The sequence below is a fragment of the Melitaea cinxia genome, chromosome 13, assembly GCF_905220565.1.
Source record: "Melitaea cinxia chromosome 13, ilMelCinx1.1, whole genome shotgun sequence".
Taxonomy (NCBI): domain Eukaryota; kingdom Metazoa; phylum Arthropoda; class Insecta; order Lepidoptera; family Nymphalidae; genus Melitaea; species Melitaea cinxia.
In genome coordinates this window covers 13,908,892-13,933,687 of record NC_059406.1, presented here as the reverse complement: position 1 = coordinate 13,933,687, position 24,796 = coordinate 13,908,892, and the positions used below count along the sequence as shown (strand labels likewise).

Sequence of the window (24,796 nt, the reverse complement as noted above, 5' to 3'; positions counted from 1 at the left end):
TTCAAAATACTCTTTTGATAAAACTAAATTTGTTCACATTTAACGTAATGTTTTTATTCAGTGGTGGGTTTGCGATAACTTTGTGGTTCGAAAGTTAAATCTGTAATTCGATTAGTTCCAGCTCACTTTTACGAAATAAATTTTAATTAGTCCTGTACAAAATCGAAATATTACCACAGATTCGGTACGGAAATTATTCTGTGATGTAATAAATAAGTCCTAAAAATATATATGTATACAATACACACAGCCTAGACCGCAGCAAACCCAGATAAACACATACAAATATTTGCCAAATGTAGAGATCGAACCCGCGACCGTCAACGTAACAGCCAACGTTCTGACTGCTCAGCCAACACGTCGTCTAATAATAGAAAGCAAATCAATATTATTTCTTGTAAAAGACAGCCTTCTAATAAATATCCTCCTCATAAAATTGGACTGATGTTTGTTACTTTCTTACGCAAAAAGTACTGAACTGATTGTAATGAATCTTGGTGACACACAATTGACAGTTTTTATCACGACATCACCACGGGATCGGCAGTTACCCGAGTGAAATCTCGCTAGTTTATAAACACGTGAAATTGTAAATATCTCACTTCTCATCACTTTGTGGTTAAATATATTTAAATCCCGTTACACTTATGATAAATAATATATTAATTAATATTAACAAAGTTTCTACCCACACATAAACATGACTGTGAATAATTATGCACACGGTAAAATATTTTATTCCTTGTTTCTTTTTTTTTTTATATAAAAGAAAAACACGAGAATAAGCGAGTCTTTTATTTTACATCTTTTTTATTTTAATTTTTCATACTTAAAAATTCCTAAGATTTATATTTACTTTTTTATTATTATTAATTAATTCAATTTGATCATAACTTTTTATTGGGTGCATCGATTTTGATGATTATCTTCTTAAACGAAAGCTGGTGCTTTTTTTGTGGTCTCATTTAAAGATCGACACCTGGCGAGGCATTTTTGAACTATCCCTAATAAAGCGCATTTATATGTCTGTTTTACCGACTACCTACGCCACATTACTTGTCTATGTAATTGAAGTCGGTTTTTTATCGTTTGCGAGCAAACACAATTATCAAGTATCGATGTACAGAAGTTATCAGAAATCAAATTATACAATTTATCAATACATTGATACAAAAATGAACCTTAATTTATTCAAATTAAGGTTTATAATACAACTTTTAAAGGCAATTGTTAATTTAAGAGTTACTTTAAAAGGAATCCTGCCTGTAACATTCACAAGGCTACGTGTTGTAATAGGTCCACAAAGAACTTTTACTTGCAAATTTATAGTTCATATTACATTTTGTGTAGAGTAGTATCTTATGATTGTCATTCGCAATTCCTTAATTGTTAATTTATAAAACTAAAATGTATTTGTGTTTTATATTTAATGTAATTTATAGTTTCCTTTGTATATGTTATTCTTAGTCATTGAACAGTTATCACTAAAGATTTAAAATGTTATCAATATATATTTTAGGTGCTTTTTACATATATTAATATGTTTTAAATAAATGCTATTCAAAAATTCTTGAAGGTACATTTATAATCCACGTAAGCGTGTCCTAAAACAATTGATATTTAATTATTATAATTGACTCTATGTCGTGACTCTACCATCAGCTCAAAATGCTTTCTTTGCAAATCGTGAGATAAATCCGCCCAGCGACTCAATCTTTTATCAACTCTTAAAGAATTTATTTGATCTATACTAATATTATAAGGCTGAAAAGTGTGTTTGTTTTATTGTTTATTTGTAATTTCTAATCTAATTCCTAATTTTATGAACTACTAGTTAGAATTGATTTTTTTTTTGTGTTGTATGGCCCGTTTACCGAATAAGGGTATAGGCATTTTTTTTTTCACAAATTAACGCGCATGAAACCGCGGGCACAGCTAGTATTTGATATTTGACAGCTGAGCCGCTGAACTTCGTACCGCCATAGCCATATAGACGACCCGTTGGCGCAACGGTTAACGCACTGGCTGTTGCGCCAGAGGTCGCGGGTTCGATTCCCGCTCACGATAGACATTTATACCGACCATATAGATGTTAGTCGTGGTCTGGGCGTTGTGTTTGTGTATTATTTGTGTTTCCGGACCCCCAACACAGGAGAAAATCCTACCGGGGATCCGTCGAGTGTGAAGCGTTTATTATTATATTATATTTTTTTTCAACAAGTATTGGTCCTAATAATACCGACCAAAAAGGATTATTCAAATTGGCACAGTTATTCAAAAGTATACGAGTACATTTTGGCGAATCATTCTTATTTGTATATACTAGTGGTCGACCAATGGTCAAAATTCGACCATAATTAATTTACATTATAAGTTTGAACGTTATGAATGTTCTGTTGTCAAAGACGATACTCCTATAATAATAAACAAAATGCGTGTGTGCGTGTCAAATACGTGGTAGTGTGTGGAATGTTTTTTTTTTATTGAATTGATGTATTTTTATGCATAATTAAAAAAATAGCATTCTGCACTCCTTCTCTATATAAACTATAAGTGTACGAAATTTCATACTCCTCCGTCTGCGCAATTTTCGTAAAAGAGGGAAGTTTTAGTTTTACGTATTAATATATAGATGAAATAGCGCATCACATGAAGTGGCTTATAGATTAAATTTAAAGTTGACATATAGTAAGTACGGTAGACTAGAAAATATTTTATATAATAACAATAAGTTAATCTTAAGTAATTTGGACAAGTCGTAGTCAAGTAAAATTTCGTAAGGTGTATTTTTATGTTTACCTGTTCAATAAAAGAAGCCCCTAATGCTCTTAGAAAAACTTGAGTGGTTGTTCGGGTTTGGATAGAGACAAGGGTAGACATTAAAGTATTGTGAGTCCTTAAGGGTTTAGGGTACCCTTTTTTGAACAAAAAAAAAAAAAGAATGAGTCATATAAATGTACTTAGAACTTTTTTTGTTGTTCATTTGTTTTGATGAAAATAGAATGCAGCCAGCGAGCTTGTTAAAAATTGTTTAAAAAAAGAATGTCAAAATTTTTGCAAAAAAGTTATTTTTATGTTTTATGTCATGTCATATTGTCGAATGCCACACGTCGTATGAATTAAATTTTTTTATATATATTAATCCTACCTGTAGGCAAATAACTTCTTTTTAACTAAAACAATTTTAAATAATAGTACAAAAACAAAAAAAAAAATATGTTTTCCAGTAGGTGAGCAAGGTGACCAGAGCTCCTGGGGGGGATTGGGGATACGGTCGGCAGCGCGCTTGCAATGCTTCTGGTCTTGCAGACATCTATAAGCTACGGTAATCGCTTACCATCAGGTGAGCCGTACGCTTGTCTGCCGACCTAGTTATATAAAAAAAAAATATATAATAAATAGGCATCCTAAACCTTAATTGTTTAATCCAGCATTAGATACACCTCCATAATTAATCTCATAACTGTTGCCTTCACAAAGTATGTCAATGTATATAAAGTGTAAGACTTCTGTGTGCGACGATTAGCCTACTTTGTATATAACTGTTATATAATGGGATGGCTGAACCTCAGTTATTAAACACACTGTAATTTAAATATTACCCATACATTAAAATTACTTTAAAAAGGTACGTGCAGTTCTAAATATTACTTTTGAAGCCTCTAAGTTGTTAGACCTCATCTCACGTTGACAGCTATATGTGATGACCATGGGCGTACCCACGGTGGGGTAAGAGCACTTGCTCCACTGATTCGAAGCCAATATTTGATATTTTAGATTTTAATAAAGAAACTTCCAACCCTCTGCAAGCTATAATGTGTTATGATCCGTAACATATAAGGTATATAATAGTAGGTCAGCGAAAAATTAGTCTAGTAAATACGCATTTTTAGATATAACTCAAAAAGTACTTGTCAGGTCTCGATTAAATTTAAATGGGACTACATGAAACGCACCACCTTTCGATGGAAAAAATCATCGAAATCGGTCCACCCAGTCATAAGTTCTGTGGTAACACATAAAAAAATACAGTCGAATAGAGAACCTCCTCCTTTATTCGGTTAAAAATAGGGACTTGGGAAATGGAAGACTTATCGAGAAATGTATGAAACTATTACAATGTTCAAGGTTTACTCAAAGTCACGGGCGCTGGCCGTGACGAAATACACGATTAATAAATATTCTTAGTCAATTTGCTTAAATTAAAAATATAAATTTTTGTATATAAGTCATAATTGAAATGGGTTCGTTGGACACATAAGCAAGAATGTGTATCCTAAAAAGTTTTAGAGATATTTATCTGGATATGATTTAAAAAAAAAACAACATATTTTTGCACATTTGGAATAGAAGTACGACAGCTGTTAGAAATTCCCACCTTAAAATATTTGATGTCTATTTTTTTTCAAATCCCCTTCAAATTTTTTGACGCTACCTAAGTACATTTTATTTGGAGGTCATGTGATGTATTTGTTCTTGTTTCAACAAAATCATGTCAAAATATTTATTATATTATCATTGTTTTTTAAAAATACAATAACTGTTGAAGAATGTTCCGGTTTTTTTATATTTTTTTTTATATTTTTTTTTATATGTATTTTAGGACATTTTTTTTACTTATATCCATATATAGTAAAGCACTAAAACTTACTTTGTTTACAAAATAAAGAATTTTAAACTAAACAAATATTTTGTATAAAACAGTATTAATACCTGATTCACGTTTATGACCCCAGTGGCATTCTGACCCACCCACGGCAACAGGCTGAGTTCAAAGTTCGAATACTTGCTTCTCGTAGCTATCTTTCCGAGCAATAAACTATACATTTTGCGACTATTTCATAGAATAAAATTTGGCATTAAAAAGACATGGAAAGTTTGATAATTTTTTTTGCGTGGAAGAGAAATTAATAGCACCAATCCTTCTCCTCCATGGGGAAAGAGGCCTGTGCCCGACAGTGGGCAGGCTGAAAGAGGTATGTACCCGGCAGTGAGATTTTACAGGCTGAATATTAAACATTTTGACCAACTTTAAAAAGAGTGAGTAAGTATTGATTTTGATACTATGATAAGGAATTTTGAGATAATAGCCGTATTTTTACAACCATCAATAATAGCAAAATATCATGATTATATTTAATCCCTTTAACGTCACGATCTTCAAAATGTTTAACGAAAATTAAATTGATTATTTCTTTTTATATAAAAAAAAATGAGAGAAATATTTAATTGTTACAATTCAATATAAGTAAATAAATAAATATCAACACGAAAGACGAAAAATAATTATGACTTTTTATTATTTAAATTTATAACGACATTTCCCATTTTTAACAAAAGTAGCAGAAGCTTTATCTAACTGTAAATTAAGATATCATATAAATTTAAAGGATATATATATATTTTTTAATTTATTTATATTTAAAACTGAATATTGCACGCTATAAAAAGATAAAGTATTTTCTAATTGATTTTCTACGTCTATTAATTCATTAATAATTGTTGTAACATGTCATTAAACTGCTGGACATATTTTAAATAGGTTTCTAACGGTTCGAGTCATAAAGATTACAAAGTCATTAATTTCAATCTTCACTTCAAACATTGCTCACATATTGCTCATTACTAAGTTGACATATTAATACGCTTTAGTACTGTTTATTTAAAATTAATATTAAATTACATGAATATATAATATAAATTATACCTCATAAGGGTTTACTGGAAAAAACCTCTTGTAGAGATAAGTTCGCCCTTGCCAACTTCCTATATTATAATGACTATTGTAAAATTATTTAGTGCAATAAAATATATATATACGTTAATATAATTGATTTTAAAACTCTCATTTGCTAATTTAGTTTTTAACTATAAAGAATGAACACATTTTATTATTTAACTAGCTGTGCGACTTCATCAGCGTGGAATAGTCACTTCGGACATCATTTTTTGGATATATCTTTTGGTTTATTTTGGATTATAAACGTCGTTTGGGTATTAACATGTTCAACGTGATTCTTTAAATTAGCATAACTTTTTTATTTATGAACCAATTGACATGAAACAAACAATAAATGTTAAGTGAAGCTTAGCACAATATATTAGTGAACACCGTATCTAAATCGTATAAGCCGTTTCTGAGATTAGGTTGCACAAAGATATTACATTTACATTTTTATTATATGTGTTGATTGATGATGATTAATTAGGTAGTCATTAGATCTCAATCGTTTGTCGTTTTTATCGTATATTAATTTCTTTTAGGTGTCAACACGTAAGCACGCACGCACATACACAACAGCAAATTAAAAATACACTGTAGGATTACTTAACAAATAAATATCTATACAAATATTACATACATTAAATATTTGTTCAAAATTTTAAATATGTAAGACATTTGTCATGTGATACTCAGGAATTCCGCTGAGAAGCCTTTTAACGTCACTGGACACCTCCGACCGCTCTTTTCCGTCGTTTAAACCTAATACCGTCTTCCTACTTCATTTCCTTTTCAAACTTGTAATACTATAATTTAATTGCTAACAATGACCCGTGATATTGTCTAAACATAACTATTTTACTCATAATTATGTAGTTAAAATGTATACGTAAATAAATGTGTTTGCAGGCGAACGAAGAAAAATCGCCTTCAATTATATAGACAAGTAATTATAAAGTAGGTAGACAAAAAAATTGTCAAGTAAATACGCATTATCAAAGATTACTCCAAAAGTTGTAATCAGATCTCGATGAAATTTAATTAAAAATCATCAAAATCGGTACACCCAGTAAAAAGTTATGCGGATTTTCGAGAGTTTCTCTCGATTTGTCTGGGATCCCATCATCAGATCCTGGTTTCCATATCATGGTACCAAACTAGGGATATCTCCTTTCCAACGAAATAAGAATTATCAAAATCGGTTCATAAACGACGAAGTTATCCCCGAACATACATTATAAAATATATAAATATAAATGGTCGAATTGAGTAACCTCCTCATTTTTTGAAGTCGGTTAAAAAATCGAGCAATTTTTTCGATATCAAACTGTGCTTCTTGGATTTTTTAAAGAAACAGTACTAAATTTGAATGAATAAAAAATTATCACAGCCTTTTAAGAACAATGTAAACAATTACGCGTAATCAGAGTGCAACAGTCTTACATAATACCGTCACGGTGGTAACCCGGGACATCGTATTGTGGGAGATTAGATTACCTACCTGGAAATACTAAAACTCTTAGTCATATGGGCTAGTCTGGGGTCACTGTACTTAATGTAAACAATATTACTACTATTATAGATACATATATATATATAATGGCATATGATATATCTTCATATGATAAAGGTTATCTGGAAGAAATCGCTATTTAGCGATGAGATCGCCTTTGTACATCTTGTATTGTATCTTTCTTTATATATGTGTCTGTATTTCGGTGTACATTAACAATAAATAAATAAATATCTTCTTTTGTATCTATATCTATATATATAGATATTTTATTTTGATTAGTAAAACAAATGTGGAAAAAGTTGTAACTATTTTGTTTATAGAATATTCTTTGTACCTGCGTATTGTTAGCATTTAAAAACATTTATAGATTTTTTTTTTAATTTTTACTCTTATGTTTATTCCTTTAATACCGGAACAGTACAAAGATGTCGACACCATCTTCCGAATGCTTAATATTCATTTACGATTACCTTACTTATCTTCTTTTACTCGTACCTATCTTTATTATCTGTTTTGCAGGGTAGTTACCCAATAAATATTGTTATCATTCAAATTTATACTTCTAACATTTTTATAAGATTATAATATCCTTACTGTAATTATTATTTGTTGAAGTACCGGAATAGCATAAAGATGGTGACACCATCTTCCGAATAGATAAAACTAAGTTTCTGATTGGTCATTCGTCTTTGTAATCTATTAGCGGGATTTTTGATTTATAAATATGATAATTGGTAAGTGAAGAGCAGTTATTGTTTAATTATTGTGCGGCTAACGTTGCTACTCTATACGTGGTGTGTAAGTGATTAGTATGATAACTTATTTAATGTACTAAGTTGAAAGTATGTATTGTGATTGAATAACTATAGATTTGAAGTGAGAAATAAGTGTTGCATTAAGTGTTTTCAGTCGTGTTCTACATTATTTACATACATATGTATATATGTAGTTTAGTATACAGCACAGGACGTAGATATGTACAGGTACAATTAACATATATCAAATGCATATGGAGCAGCGTGTTGGATCAAGCTCCGATCCATTTTCTAGATGGAAAAAGAGGACTATGCCCAGCGTGTGGGATGTTACAGATTGAATCATCAAACGCTAAAGAAAATAATATTTACACACCTATTTGTATAAAATTATACTTGAAAAATTACATATTAATCAATTTAACACGTCCATAGTCTATGGGTTAAAGTCAGACCCCTAGGTACATTATTTTAACTCACTACTTGGCAAAAACATCTTTGGAGATGGCTAGAGTCTACAGATTGGCAGAGTCATGTAATCTCATTATTTTTATTCCGAAACTTGGAGGTCCCTACAACATTTTCCTCACCTGTTGAGGACGATTATCAAAAGACAATTTTTTTACTTGACAAACTCAACTGTGCCAAATCACATTGAAACCAACTTCCATACATCATGTTCTAAAAACTTCTCGCTTCATTAAAACTACACTTCATATAATTAAGTGCAATAATAAAAATGTCATAGTAATTCTTATCTAATGTTTTATTCATTCTTCTATTTCTAATGAGCCATTCATTCATAAACAATATGAGTCGACGAACTTTATATAAAACACATGTATGTAGGTACTTTTGAGTCATTTATAAACACTTAGGCGTAAGTGTTTTAATTAAATATACTGTTCTTGTACTGTCAGAAAACAGATATATTTTTCTATAATTATGTTAAGAAAGAAAGATTAGTTTTTCAAATGTTAAATCTAAAATATTAGAAGTGTGTAACAAAAGAAAAGTAAATAGCTATATATAGATTTTAAAAACCCGCGGCAGACACCTTGATACATTATATTTGTATCAAAAATAGCACCCCCTTGTTTTGACAGCTTGATAAGTCTATCAAAACATTTGGGAAAGTAAATATGGTAATAGAGGTAGGTATTTAACTTTTTTTTCTTGACAGTTTCGTAATACTCGATGAATAAGACCGTAATTGTAAGTAAATGTCACAGCAATAAAATTAATACTGTTTTACATTCCATGAATATGTGTATGTACGTTACACATTTTGTTACCTTGCTATTTATATAAAGTAAAAAAAAATCATCTTTTTACACAACCAAATCATAATAATAGTTTTTAATACATCTATTAAAACTGAAATGCAATTAAAGTTCGGTAACATTTGAAATATAAATTTCTTTTTAAAATAATTAAAACATTCCTAAGCTAGTGCCCGAACTAGTTTATAAAAACGTAGCCATCAAAGGCCTTGGCGAAGGTCGTGTTCAAATATCCCGAACACTTCCGGCGACCATTACAAATCGTTTCTAAGAAATTGTAAGGCATTCCTTTAAAGATATACATAAATTATAACATACGATAAAGGGAATTCTTATTTATTTTCTTGTATTTCATTATTATTGCTTTTATTTAATAAAGTTAATTATAAATATTTAGGTATTTTTAAAGGACAATTTATTTATTGATGAGGTTCTTAATTCGATTGTAGTTTTTTAATTTTTTTTTAATGTATGTTACTTCAGAACTTTTGAATGGGTGGACCAATTTCGATAAAAAAAATTAGTCATTTGGTTCCATTTAAATTTATAATATGAGATCTAACTACTTTTTGGGTTATATCTAACAATGTGTTGGTACTTGACTATTTTTTCGTCGATCTACGTTCTATTATACCGCAAAACTTTTTTTACTGGGCTTGTTTGGGAGGGGGGGGGGGGGGTTGTACCGATTTTGATGATTTTTAATTCAATCGAAAATTGCTATATTTATCATGTCATTGATGTGTTAATTTTCATCGAGATCTTTACAACTTTTTGAGTAATATTTGATAACCTGTATTTACTTGGCTATTTTTTCGTCTACCTACGTTATATTACTTGTCAATGTAATTGAAGTCGTTTTTTTCTTTCGCGATCAAACACAATTACTAACTAAAAGTTCACAAAAACAGTAAACAATATCCATAATTATAAAGTTTGCGTATCACAAATATAACCATTATTGTAAATGAAATTTCACGCATAACAGGTAGAAACCTGCAGTAAAATATTCCAAAATGGTAACAAAGTAACCTGTAGACTAATAAAATTATATTACCTGTTATAAAATAAACTGACCGTTACAACGTAACAATGAGTAAATTTTTTAGCGCGTGTTTTGTGATTCAAAAAAGCCCTTTTTAAAGTATTTAACACCAGATGAAACAGTTGGAACTACCCCTTATTTCTGCTTCAGTCTGGGTTTTATACTTTTATTGTTGTATTTATAAAATATCAACGACGTGTTGGCGCAACAGTAACAGCACTATTTTGTGGCTGTTGCGCTGTCGGTTGCTGGTTCGATTCGCACACATGACAAACATTTGTATTGGCCATACAGATTTTTGCCGTGGTCTGCATGTTTGAGCAGTCCTTGTGGGTCTCCCCACCGTGCCTCAGAAAGCACGTTAAGCCGTCGGTCCCGGAAACCGCTCAACTCAACTTCCGAGCTAACTTCAACTAATCTCTTGACAATGATAGCTCTCATATTCAGTACTATTTTTCAATGAAAGACATTTAAAAGACATGATATTTCATAACATTGTAGCTGTCGACAAGACGTGTAAGGATTACTAAAATCAATTCGAAAAAGTGCTTAACGAATAAACGTTTCCTGTTTGTAGTTTTACTGTTCGTGATTGCCTCGCCCGCATCAGATTAATTGACAGTAATAGTTAGTGCTTTGATCCTTCTTAGAAGTAAATACCGTACTATAGTTCTTATCCTACAGGCAATTTTGTTTGATTTGACAACAGATCGACTGTTTTACGACTGCCTAGTATTCTAATTCTAATCGACTTCAAAAATAGAAGGATGTTCTCAATTTGACTGTGTAATTTTTTTATGTGTTACTTCATAACTTTTTAAAATTATTTTGATAACTTTTTTTCTTTAATAATATGTTTTGTACTATATTCGTCAATAAATATAATAAACTATAATGAATAAACACGATTTTACTAGAATTTATTGACGGAAACGATGCTAAGATAATGATCCAATGATTATTAGCAACTGGCCAAAGAGTCAATGCACCTGCGTCGTCGAAATTTAAATATCATTTGCTGATAGAAAAGCAGATGCATGAAAAGTAATAAAAATAATTGTATAATATTAGGTAATATAATAAATAAGTTACAGTACTAAGCAATTAATTTTTCTCGTGTAAATGTAGGCCAAAAAGAAATACATAATAAATAGTGCTATTAAAAATATGCAAGATTTAATCATTGGTAAGTAATTAGAATTTATTTGTTTTATTGTTTTGGGCTTTTTCAGATTATTCGTCTATAAATTGCTAATCCACCACGATGCTCCATTGTGGGTTGACAGATATATTTGCCATGAGTAACGATCACTATCATGTGTCTATAATGGAGAGACGAAAGAATACATTATCTAAACATACATTAAGGTTAAACTACAAATATTTGAAAAACAACACATATCAGCCCCGAACGGGTACCGAACCCATCCTACATCCCCACCCTCACCTCTATTCCCAGAAGTTTATAGTTTCGTTATTTGTAACTAATAAAATAGTAGTTACTTATTTTAATGCTATTTTCTTTTGTATTCCATTATACTTCATAAAGCACTTAAAGCTATCAATTACAGTTATCAAATTACGTGATAATGATAATACGTACCTATAGCGGACTACTTTTGTTTCTTTTAAAAAAATATATTCGAGTGTGTGCTACTCACAACGTGCGAAGTTAGAGTGTGAGAAGGTAGAATTAATTTTAGTTTTATTTATATGTTGATGTTAAAAATATTATCAGCATATACACAAAACACATTACATGCAATAAATGAAAGAGTTATAACAATAATACTTAATGCATCTATTTATTATTAGAAAGAAAATCACTGAAATAATTGTTTAAAAAAACCGAGTTCAATCACAAGTAATACAACGTAGTTAGACGGAAAATAGTCAAGTAAGTAAATACGCATTATCAAAGATTACTCCAAAAGTTGTAATCAGATCTCGATTGAATTTAAATGTGACCACATAACAGACATCGGCTTTCGATTAAATTAAAAATCATCAAAATCGGTACACCCTGTAAAAAGTTATGCGGATTTTCAAAAGTTTCCTTCGATTTCTCTGGGATTCCATCATCAGATTCTGGTTTCCTTACCATGGTACCACACTTAGGATATCTCCTTTCCAACAAAAAAAAAATATCTAAATCGGTTCAGAAACGAGAAGTTATCCCCGAACATACATTAATATATATTGTATATATATATAGGGTTGAATTGAGTAACCTCCTCCTTTTTTGAAGTCGGTTAAAAAAAATTAAAAAGCGAATGTGACTAAAAATGTGTAACTTAAATAATAGATCCTAAATAAGCAAACTGAAAAAGCCACTAATTCAGAAATGCCAGCAAAAGTTATAATATTGCAAAAAAAACATATTTAACCTTTTCACAAAATCTATGCAAATTTAATTCAACTTCAATACGCGATCAATACTAGGTACTTAAAATTGACAGATAAAAAGTCATACATTACACACATGTAAAAATTAAAAAAAAAAGCTCAAGTAGCGTCATTACAAATACGCACTCATACATACGCATCAGATAACAAAAAAATACACAGACAGTCATAATCTGTACTTTTTAAATGTACATCTCTTTTTCTCACGTTGCAATAAAAGGGATAGATTTATTGAGTGACAAAAGATTTGTGTGCTTAAAGTTTCTCGTGAGAAGTTAGTATTTGTGAAGCTGTGAAGTATCGTTTTATTTTAGACGAACTTGTATTGATTTGTTTATTGTTGAACAAAAAACTTTCTAAATCATTTTATCGGTTGTTTGCTTACGTTATTCATAATAAAATTACTTTGTAAGACATATTTGATATAGTATTCAATTGGAATCGTCCATTTTTCCATCATAAGAAACAGCCTTTTTTATTATCTGTCCATTAAACTACTAATAAGTATGAAAATCGAACGAAACGAAAAAAATGATTTCAATTATATCTACTAGTAGAAGGAAGGTACACGAAAAAATAATCAAGTAAATACGCATTATCAGACGTAACTCGGAAGTACTCATCACTATGTCATCAGCTTTGGAATAATAAATAATGATCGAAATCGGTCCATACAGTTAAAAAATTATGAGGTAGATACCTATAATACAACGTAGGTCGACGAAAAATTTGTCAAGTAAGTACCTACGCATTATTAGCGAAAACTCGAAAAGTGCTTGTCAGATCTCAATTAAATTAAACCACCTTCTGATTAAACAAAATCGTCAAAATCGGTCCCACCAAACCACTAAAAAAATATAGTCGAATTGAGAACCTCCTCCTTTTTGGAAGTCGGTTTAAAAACAAATGGGTTCCAAGAGAAATGCACAATTTTCTAACATATCTTTGTACCGAACATAATGTATGGATGTATATATATACATATTATTAAAAAAATGTACTCACATCCGTTCAGTCATTTTTGTCTGATGCAGTATCATACATCCATCAAACCTTATTTTAATAATGTTTAAATGAAGATTTCAGTGTGATAACAATTTGTAAGTTTCATTCCCGTATTCAAATATTAAAAAATTAAATACGTATCTAGTGTTCTTTGAGACAAGTCTTAACGCAAAATAGACATGAATAAACAACTTTCAAAAAACCATACAATGACCCGAGTGAGATAGTTTCAGGTTAAAGCAGGAAGTGTCTATCTCAAAGTTTAGAGTCGTTAGGATAAGACCATAGCTCCTGAAAACACATCTTTAGCAACGATGATATATGATTAATTTTATTTCTTGAATACTTAATAAGGTTAAGCGATATTTCACGCCAGAACAGCTTCTTACGCTGTACAAAGCTCAAGTCCGATCGTGCATGGAATATTGCAGTCACTTGTGGGATGGCTCAGCTAAATATCAACTCGCCACACTGGACTCAGTGGAACGCAGAGCCAAGCGGCTAATCGGTAATGCCAGTTTGGTGAAATCTCTTCACACTCTGGCTCACCGAAGAAAAGTTGCCAGTCTAACGGTCTTTTACAGGTTGTACTTTGGGGAGTGTGCCCTGGAGCTGCACGAGCTCATACCCCCATCTCCTTTCTTCCATCGGACTTTCAGACGCACCGCAGGCTTTCATCCCTACCTGATTGATATACCTTTCATACGTAAAAAGCGCTTCGAATCATCTTTTTTAATGCGCACAGCCAAGGAATGGAATTCCCTGCCGGCGTCTGTATTTCCGAGTTCATACAACCCGAACATGTTTAAAGCGCGAGTGAACAGGCTTCTTCTGGGCGAACTCGCTCCATCTTCGACCTCGTCTGTGCTCTAGAGCTAGACTGAGGTCAAGAGTAAGCCCATAACATAATAAAAAAAAAACACAGTTGAAACGCTGTATAATAAATAGCTAAAAATATTTTTTAATACTTTTACTTAAGTTGCAAATTTTAAATACGTAATATTACCAAAAATCATTGGTTTATAAAGATAATAATTTATAGGTATTCTATACATAAAGTAACAGATATGAATCGTTGTATTGACCTGTCACATAGTCACATATGGCCTCGGTTACACAATGACGATTACAACATTGCCGAAATATCGGGAACTCATAAACGATAAACGACAAACGTGGTAAACATCCCGTTTTATGTCTTAAAACTTTATAAAGTGACACACATTTTTATATAATCTTAGATATTATACAATTATAGAGTTATAATCTAATTAATTACAATTTGTGGTTATACACTCGCGGCCGACGATCGATTCGGCTGAGGCTCGACCGATTTTTACTCTATTGTCTATACGTGTTTGATAGGTATGAGAATAGATGATAAAGTAAATATCACACCACTTGGTCAACATACTTATAAATAAATACTAAATAAATTCTTTAATTTGAACCAAACGCTTTCTGAACCCGCCAAACTGCGTTTCGGTTTTTTTTTTCGTCCCTATCAAGAATTTTTTTTTACTTCACGCGTTTGACAGTTGGCAAGACATGAAGTTTATCAGGTAACGAGACCACATAGTTATAATAGTATAAAATTTTCAATCCATACTTCAAGTGTAAAACAATAGGAACATTAAAACTATCCCAGACTATTGTTTCATTTTACCGCTGTTATTCGTTAACTCGTTATTGTCAATTAGTAACTATATGGGAACTACATATGTTCATTAAATGATACACATCTAAATCGCTTTTTGTACGTGTATTTTTATAGTATAAACATTATTTTTTATTGTCTTAATATTTTATATGTATGAAAAATATTCTACTTAAATTGTTTCGATTTTACGTAGTAGCATTTTATTTCGTTTTTCTTAACGACATTTATATTTTATATTTGAATTTTCCAAATTTTTGACATTTTACCTTTTTTACAGAAAAAAAATGGCTTGGAATATTATACAGTTTCCTATTTCAAGATTGCTAAAACAATTTTAAACATAAACTGAGTTTAGGAAGAATTACTTAGGTATATATAACTTAGTACCTAACTTTTATAATACTGAATATACTAACGATTTGTCATAGGACTGACAAATTAGTAAATACGATTTGCTGATACCCGATATCGACATTTGATCTCCATAAGCAGTTTTTTAACTTCTTTATAGTAGGAAGACTTCGTATTTGCCATTATCTCGTTACTCTACATCCGGCGACCCGGTTTAATTCAATTATGCGTTAGTTTACATAACAACATTAAATGTTTACATAAGACACTATTGAACGTAGAACTTTTGATATATGGGTTATTGAAATGTATACAAGCCTGAAATAGTACTAGTGTGCTAGATAAGGGAATATTAGGGCATGTTTCATAGCTTGGAAGCTTGTATTGCTTAAGCCATCTAAATTATGCCATCATACTTATATATATATGTATATACTAGCGACCAGCCCCGGCTGTAAAAACTATCAGTGTTCCTCTACTATATTATACATATAAATCTTCATCTAATATCACTCTATTTACTAAAGAAAACCGTATCAAAATCCGTTGCGTAGTTTCTAAGATCTAAGCATACATACAGCGGAAAGCGACTTTGTTTTATACTACTCGTATGTAATGATATATATATGTAACAGGTTATACCTGTCTTTATACATTATCAAACAATACATTAATAATAATTTCTATACACTTCTAAAAACTAAGTTTATTTTAAGAATGACGCACTCGCTAGAAACATAATTGTGTTTGCATGAAAATGAAAAAAACTATGTCAATTACGTCGACTAGCATACATCATAGGTAGACGAAAAAATTATCAAGTAAATACACATTATTTGATATTCCTAGCTCGAAAAGTATTTGTAAGATCTCGATTAAATTTAAATAGAGTTATCGAAATCAGTCCACCCAGTTAAAAGTTCTGAGGTAATACACATAAAAAATACAATTGAATTTAGAAGCCTCCTCCTTTTTGTGAAAAGGAAAGGTTTCAAATTTTTAAGCCGGTTTATCCGACTTCACAAAATCGGTTTAAAACGGCTGTGTATGTACAGATCAGTCCGAATAAATTATTTTGACACGTTTAAAAGTTTATAATTTTTATATGTTATTCAGCATCAAACTCCAGTTTATCTGCCAAACATTTCTAGCAAGCCCTAAAGGCTTGGTTTCCCACTAGCTGATAAACCCTATCGATAACTTTTGTGTGAAATAAACTTTACTAGCAGTTGGTGAAATAGGCTCTAAATATTAAATTTTTCGAAAAAAATATACTCTTGCTCGCGACTCCGGTCGCGGAAAAGTCTATACGACAGAAATCTTACATTTAGGATAAAAAGTAGCCTTTCCTAATTCAGACTATCTCTATTTACAATTTTCTATTGTGTAACCTATTTTATCCAGATACATTTAGCTGTAATGTGTAATCGATTTATATTTGGAATTAATTTAAAAAAAATATATTACGGTCATTAAGAACAAAGCGATCACTTTTCGATTTATTATTTTACACAGTTACCACCAAAGTACAGATAAATATTGTGGAAAAAGTAAAAATTTATTCTTACAGAATATAAATGCACAATAATATATTTCATACAATAAATATTGTTAAAGGAGGTTTAATTCAACATCGAACTCATTACAGATGCACTTTAAATGCATCGCTCGAATTCGTTCTACGGTGTTACCATACAAAATATTTAATTAATACAAAGATTCTATCCACGTAATAAGAGTTTGTAGACTACATACATGAGTCACATATTTAAGAAAGTGTAATGTCTAAAATTAAAAATATAGACATGGATTTATGTATAGATATTTATTTATTTTTTGTTATTAAAATGTGAATAAAATTATAATTAACTTTAAAAAATGTACTAAACTAAATTAGCTTAAAAACTGTGGACCTTATTGTTAGCCTATTAAGAATATACTGTAAAACTATAAGAAAGTAATAAAAAAAATAATGTTACGTATTTAATCTTGAAAAATCTGTAAAACTCGATATAAATCTTAATGACGAAGTACATTGAATGATTTAAAGGGCACTCACCTTGACCGGTCTTTACATAAGCGGTTATAGTTTACATCAGACTTTTTCTTCTACATGAACGCATCTCAGTACCATTCTATTATTTCTTGTTCCACAAGTTTTTACTATTAACTTGTATTTTTGTAATTAAAAACGAGTTCATAGTGCTTCTATATTAAGTGTGGATTTGATTTCTCACGGTTGCAGACGTTGACACAACTTTTTATATAAAACCTCTTTTTTATTAAAAGGAAGTTAAAAACTCTTACAGGTGAACTCTTTTAGGCCTTCGCCCAACAGTGAAACATTTACAGACTATTCAGTTTTAAAATTAGTTAAGTCAAGATAAAATAATAGTTATAATTACGTAATTTGTAATTTGTTATAATGAGAACCTTTTTAACAATTTGTAAATTTTATAAGCAAAAGTATATTCAATAGTTTATCTAATCCGAGATTAATATCATTTAAGTGGTTATCAAGGTCATAGAGCGTTCTCTAAATCCCACATGTGACTTAATATAGCCAAAACGTAAATCACGTTTTTACATTAAAATTGAAATCTTAGTAATATTTATAAACAAGCTGATTCGAACAAGTTAGTATCGCTATTTTTATCGTAAATATAAAATATCATCATCATCATCATTACAGCCTATACAGTCCACTACTGGACATAGGCCTCCACAAGTTTACGCCAAAAATAACTTGAAATCATGTATTTTGCCCATAGTCAACACGCTGGGCAGGCGGGTTGGTGACCGCAGTACTGGCTTTGTCGCGCCGAAGACGCTGCTGCCCGTCTTCTGGACTGTACACCCTTAATCGCCTCTTACGACACCCACGGGAAAAAAATATAAAATAATGTCTATATTTTTTACACTGTATTTTATACTAACACTAGCTGTGCCCCGCGGTTTTACACGAATAAAGAGGAAAAGAATAGCCTATATCCCTCCTCGGTAAATGGACTATCCAACACAAAAATAAAAATTTTCAATTCGTATTAGTAGTTCCTGAAAATTTGGACTCATATAATTATTGATTAATTTCTAAAATTTTCCATTGAACAATAATTTTACTCTTATTAATTTTAATTTTATCAGAATCGATTAAATACGAGCAAATGGTTTATAACAATAAATATCACCGATACTGGACATAAGCTGCCTACTGATCTTGAGAAATAAATGTCTTAATTTGGTTAAACTTTACCGTATAGAAACTTAATTGCAACTTATATTTTTACTCATACACATTACTGAAGTACAATATATATCTATACTAATAAATGGAGAGCCGGTTTTTTTGTTCGTTTACACTGTGAAAACTACTAAACCAATCGAAATAATACTTATACCATAATATGCACTGTGTTTTGGATAGGTTTTAGTATATGATGTGTTGGTTATAACTTATCGTGTAAAAAAATATGGACGGACAGAGGTCGCTAGTTTATACTAAATTAGTGATTTAAAATAAAAACCAAAAACTTAATTTGATTCATTAATTAAGCGTTAATTGGGGTAGAGATTTATTAGTAGTTAATCGCATGGGCGGTCAAACCGTATCCCATGACAAATTAGATGGCCACCAACGACGTAATTAGAGATAGAACAAAAGAGCGGACAAATTTATATAGGAACATGTTTAAAAAAAAGGGTATTTATTATTTAATTAAAACTCACATCCATACTTATTACAAAATAATATCATTTTTTTGCTTATACGCGTCAATCTTGGAAATTATTGGATTGAATTAAAAATTTATTTTAATTGTATTGCCCAATTGTCGGGAAAGGCTATATTAGAATATCACGCTACAACCAACATTGGAGATGTACCTACGTCCAGATATTATCTTGATTGAGGTCAAGATTGGGACAGTTCAGGGTTGGTTCTAAATGAGACCTTATTGGAATTTCTCAAACAGGGCATTGCGGGACTTTCTCATATACGTCCCAAAAAAAGGCAGCCAATCATGTCATTGTACGGAATTTTTCTAAATAAGTGCCTATAAAACAATTCGCCTAGAGCGCCTTCACCAATCTTACCAGACTTAGTCACTCGTTACAAGTGAACAAATGATAACATGTTTATAAGGTCACAAAAGCCTCGCGGAAGACGACCGGTCCAAACCTGTTGCGAACAGGATTCCGACAATCGCAAGTTCGCAAGGTAACTAAGAATTTATGTGTTAATTTGCTTAATTTTATGTAATATGGAACAAGAAATTTTGGGTCAAACGTTATATAAGGCTCATAGAATATTAAACGGCTGTTGTCTACCATTTTGTTTGCAAAGAAATTTATCCCACGGAAAACATTACAACTTAATTTTAAAGTAAAACTTCTTTACGCACGCTTGACATAAAAGTTACTCCTTACTTCATCAGATATCTACCAGTAAAAGTCCCACCAAAATCGGTCCAGCCGTTTCACGAACTATCCGGAACAAACAGACAGACAGACAAAAATTGTAAAAAATGTTATTTTGGTATATGTACCGTGTATACTAAATGCAAAAAAGCGGTTATTCATATATCACAAACAGACACTCCAATTTTGTATATTTTTATGGCTAAAATATACAGGTATAAGTAGATCATAACAGTAGTAAAACATCTGTAATCTCAAACTCTACAATGACAATTAACTTCCATTTTTTTTTCTTCAGATAAAATTAATTTTTAATGTTCCGTACCCAAAGAATAAAACGTGACCCTGACTCCGCTGTCCGCCCTTCCGTCTGCCACCAGGCAGACGGAAGGGCGGACATGTATCTCATGAACCGTAATAGTTAAACAGTTGAAATTTTCACAGATGATGTATTTCTATAGCCGCTACCTACACCAAAACTTCCATGCAACAAACGTAATTTTTTGCCGTTTTTATAGATAATGGTACGGAACCCTTCGTGCGCGAGTCTGACTCACTCGCACCTGGCCGGTTTTATTAGTAATATTTTTTATGTCAACTTACTTTTGAGATACTGAGTCAAAGTAAACCGAACTAAATCAATACTTCTATGCAAATAAAAATCAATTATCGTTCTTGACTTTACATTTGAGTCTTAACCTAAACTGACCCGACACAGACGTTCTTCTATCTGGTGAACTCTCAAACGTGTGAAATCGAACATCGAATCGTTACGTTTTTATTTCCATTCCGTAAGAGCCTTCTTCAAAATATAAAAAAAAAAAACTTTAAAAAAAAGCTAGAACTGATCCAACCTTTTTCGAGTTTTGTACTTAGCGACACATATAGCGATTAATTTTTATTTATAAAGTCTATCAGAATGATGTTTGTATGAATGACTGTTTTGTAGGTACGTATAGAAAGTACTCTCATCAAATTAAATATTTAAAATATGTTTTTAATTGCGCAACTGAATTAAATAAATCTTCGTAACGATGTGTAGTATCGTACTTTCCTTTCCGGTGTTTTTTTAATTATCGGTAAAAATATGTAGCAATTCGATTTTTAATTATATATTTTCACTTTAGATATCGAAGAAAGAACCGAAATAAAAAGATATTTTAATGTCTTTAATAATAAAACGCGAATAATAACCAATTTTATAAAATTAAAATTACATTTTTAAACGTTCCGAAATAAACCGAGATATGCCTGCATATTTACAGTAATACTTTTAACATATTAATTTTTAAATTAAAAGCTTAGTTATCAAATTTTAATTATCAATAAAAATTCCTTTAAGATAATCCACGTTGTTTCGCTTCACTGCGTGTGTGTTCCTTATAACGTTATTTTTGATTTTATTTTTTATTCTCTGTTAAGATATTTTTGTACTTAGCAGGTAACTTAATCTTGGTTTCCATTAACGAATAAACTATCATACTATTATTGTTCGTAACGACCTGCTGGATGATAATAGTTATAAATATATGTATAACTGCTGCTCTGGTGTAGTGGTGCGATTAGTCGCCTAAAACATAGACGGTTTACGGGTTTGATTCCCGCTCGGGATGGATATTTGTATTTGTACAAATATTTCTTCCCAGTGCGTGCCCGTGCCTAGGAGAGAATTTATCCGCCAACCAACATTGGAGCAGCGTGGTGGATTAACCTCTGGTCCTTCTCCTACATGGGGAAAGAGGCTAATACCCAGCAGTGGGATATTACAGGCTGAAGCGTACATCTATAAAAGTTCTTCTTTCATTACATCGAGCTTCTGAAGGTCTTTACTATTGACCTAAAAACTATTACAACAAGGTCATTAACCTGTTAACAATCTGTATAATTGTGTGTAAATTAACTTGTATCACGTAAATACTATTACTTATGTTATGACAGTTCGAGTAACGTAATCCCAGTAATTAATATATTTTAAATCGATGTACTCCAATCATGAAAAACGTATAAAACACAGTTTTGAGCAATTTGATTGAACTTTTATATGACTGGATTAGTTAATATTTATTTTGTTAATTTACTATTATTTAAACACTATCTGTAAACTTTTGTAATCTTGAAATGAACGATACTTAAAACAAAAATCTTAAACTAATTAACTATTAAAGAGTAAAAGACACCGCTAAATACAAGAACGAAAAAAATTTGATGATTGAAAACACTCGAAATCGATCTTCAACTTGAAGTTAAAAACCTGAAGTTGAATGTTTAGTTATGAACTGCATGAAGCCCTAAACATGGCCTGCAGTTCCAGCCTTCCCTGCGCTATGCGGTCACAAGATAGCTACATATGTATATACGTATATAATCAGCGCGGAAGCCGAGCACCGGTACTCTGTCCGCACGTATCTCTTTATAGATAGATAGTTTGTTTTTATACGAGTTCTGCGTTGATGGAAATGTGAGGTTGAGGTGGCTTCGAGAAATATTTTTATTTTTATCAAACTGAAGAAATTGCTATTAACGATAAGGACGCCTTTTGTATATTATTTATATGATTTAGCGATAAGGCCGCCTCATGCAAATAATGCAACTTTATTGTTTTTAACCGACTTTAAAAAAGGAGTAGGTTCTTAATTCGACTAAGTATATTTTTTATGTGTGTTCCTCATTAATTTGTACTGGGTAGACCGATTTCGGTAATTGTTTTTTTTTTTAAATCGAATTATGGTGCTTGTCATGTGATCCCATTTAAATTTAATTAAGATCTGACAAGTAATTTTTGAGTGTTTTTAAGTGGCTAATAATTCCTTTTTACTTAACTATTTCTTTTAGTCTACTTACGTTGTATTACTACTATTCGATGTAATTGAAGTCGCTTTTTTTTTCGTTTGCGAGCAAACACAATTATATTTGTTAAGTAACGTTTTTTTACGAATATTACGTAATAAATGTAAATAAATAAATTTCAGGATTCATATTTATTGTCAGTCAGTCTTATTAACAAGTATATTTTTATCGTACCTATCTCTATTTCTTTTGTATGTTTAAATAAAAATCAATAGAAGTCTTCTCTCGGAATCTTAAGAACTTAAAACAAAAGTACATAAAAATAAATGTAATTTAAAAAAACAAGTATAAAGAACTTTAAAAAAAATAACAACATTTGAAAGCACTCAAATAAAATTCCCGCCCAAATATAACGTAAAAAGTGAATCAAAATATTTTTCAAAAAAGGAATAAAATAAAAATAAGCTCGTGCACATAACCTTATCATCATACGTTGAACACGGAATGTTTTTTATCAAACCATTCATAAATAACTGCCGCTAGGGACCGTTAACACCTGCCTACCGCGAATAACATCGTTAGAGCATCGATTCAATTAATTTAACGAAGATACTAGAAACCGGTAGTTTGAAATTTAAATTTCATATTCACAATATATTTATTATGCGACCTGGTGCGATCTGTGAACAGTTATAAAATCTTTTTATTTTGTAGCAAATCCGAATAAATACGACCCATATCCAAAAACGTTGCCACTTTAAGCCGTTATAATGTACGAAGTATTACGTGTTGTGTAAGCTTTCTGATAACCTGTATTACACAGATTTCATTACGTCGACCGAGATAACTGAAATGATATTAAACTATGTTAAATGTTTTACTGAATATACTTCTACGGATTCCACGAGCACTGTCATTTTATTGTATCCTAACATACTTGAACGTAATCAGCGAAACCGGTTCTGAGGTATTTTAACGGATAATATCGGAGGCCGGCTCTAGAGAGGTTTGATCGATGTGCAAATATCAACTCACCGGCCGTTAGGTGCCGACGGGGAGTGCACCAGCTTCACGGCAAACAGGAACTGGATGGCACACACTAGCAGGCAGCAGAGGTTCAGCGAGAGCGTCAACGCACACAGAGCTAACGTCACTTCATACACCACAGCGAACTCCTCGGGGGCACTGGTCGCGGGCGCGGATATCTTCAGTAGGAATAGTAGCGCTAGTAACGCTAGGAGTAAACTGACGAGGCACAGCAGGGCTAGGGACGTCAGGGCCTCCTCGGTCGCGGCCCGCGTGCTCCTCGCCCTTGCGGTAGCGGGTCTACTGGGAATACCAGTGGCAGTACCGTTGGCGAGTTTAGGCGGTGACGCGACCGGTATGGGTGTCACAACAGGCACTGGTGCGGCGTTTGTAGGTGGCTGGGCTCCGGGACTAACGCTGGCGGATGTTCCGCCTACGGAATGTTTCGAGGAGTCCAAGGTGGACACGTTCAGCGGGAGATGGTGGTGCGGCCGCCGCGGCATGTTCTGGTAGCGGTGGTCGGCATCGTTCGCCGCCGGCGGCCGCTGAGCATGCTTCAACATATCGTAGCTCTCACGCCGCGGCCCGCCATCGCTCCGACTGGTTCCCCGGCATTCGGGCCGGTTCTGCGTTACGTGAACACAACACGGCCACTACTTGCGGCGGACGCGGCTCGACTAACTCAGTGACTCCCCCCGTCTCTACCTATTCGTTATGTCAATCAAACCGTTGCAGGGTGCATTGTGAAACCAACCACCTCGCTCTCCTTTAGAAAACCTCCCTTAACAATGAATAATACTTGAAAACACAATTGTGCTAATGTA

General features: G+C 31.9%; 1 protein-coding gene across 1 annotated transcript in view; it reads right to left on the bottom strand.

Annotated features, from left to right (window-relative positions):
* Positions 1–24,550, bottom strand: part of LOC123659103 — a 38,804-nt gene extending 14,254 nt beyond the window's left edge. The window contains exon 1 of the mRNA XM_045594366.1: positions 23,982–24,550. Coding sequence (XP_045450322.1) covers positions 23,982–24,535 — 554 coding nt within the window. The 5' untranslated portion in view covers positions 24,536–24,550. The remainder of the gene's footprint in view (positions 1–23,981) is intronic.
* Positions 24,551–24,796: the final 246 nt, after the last annotated feature.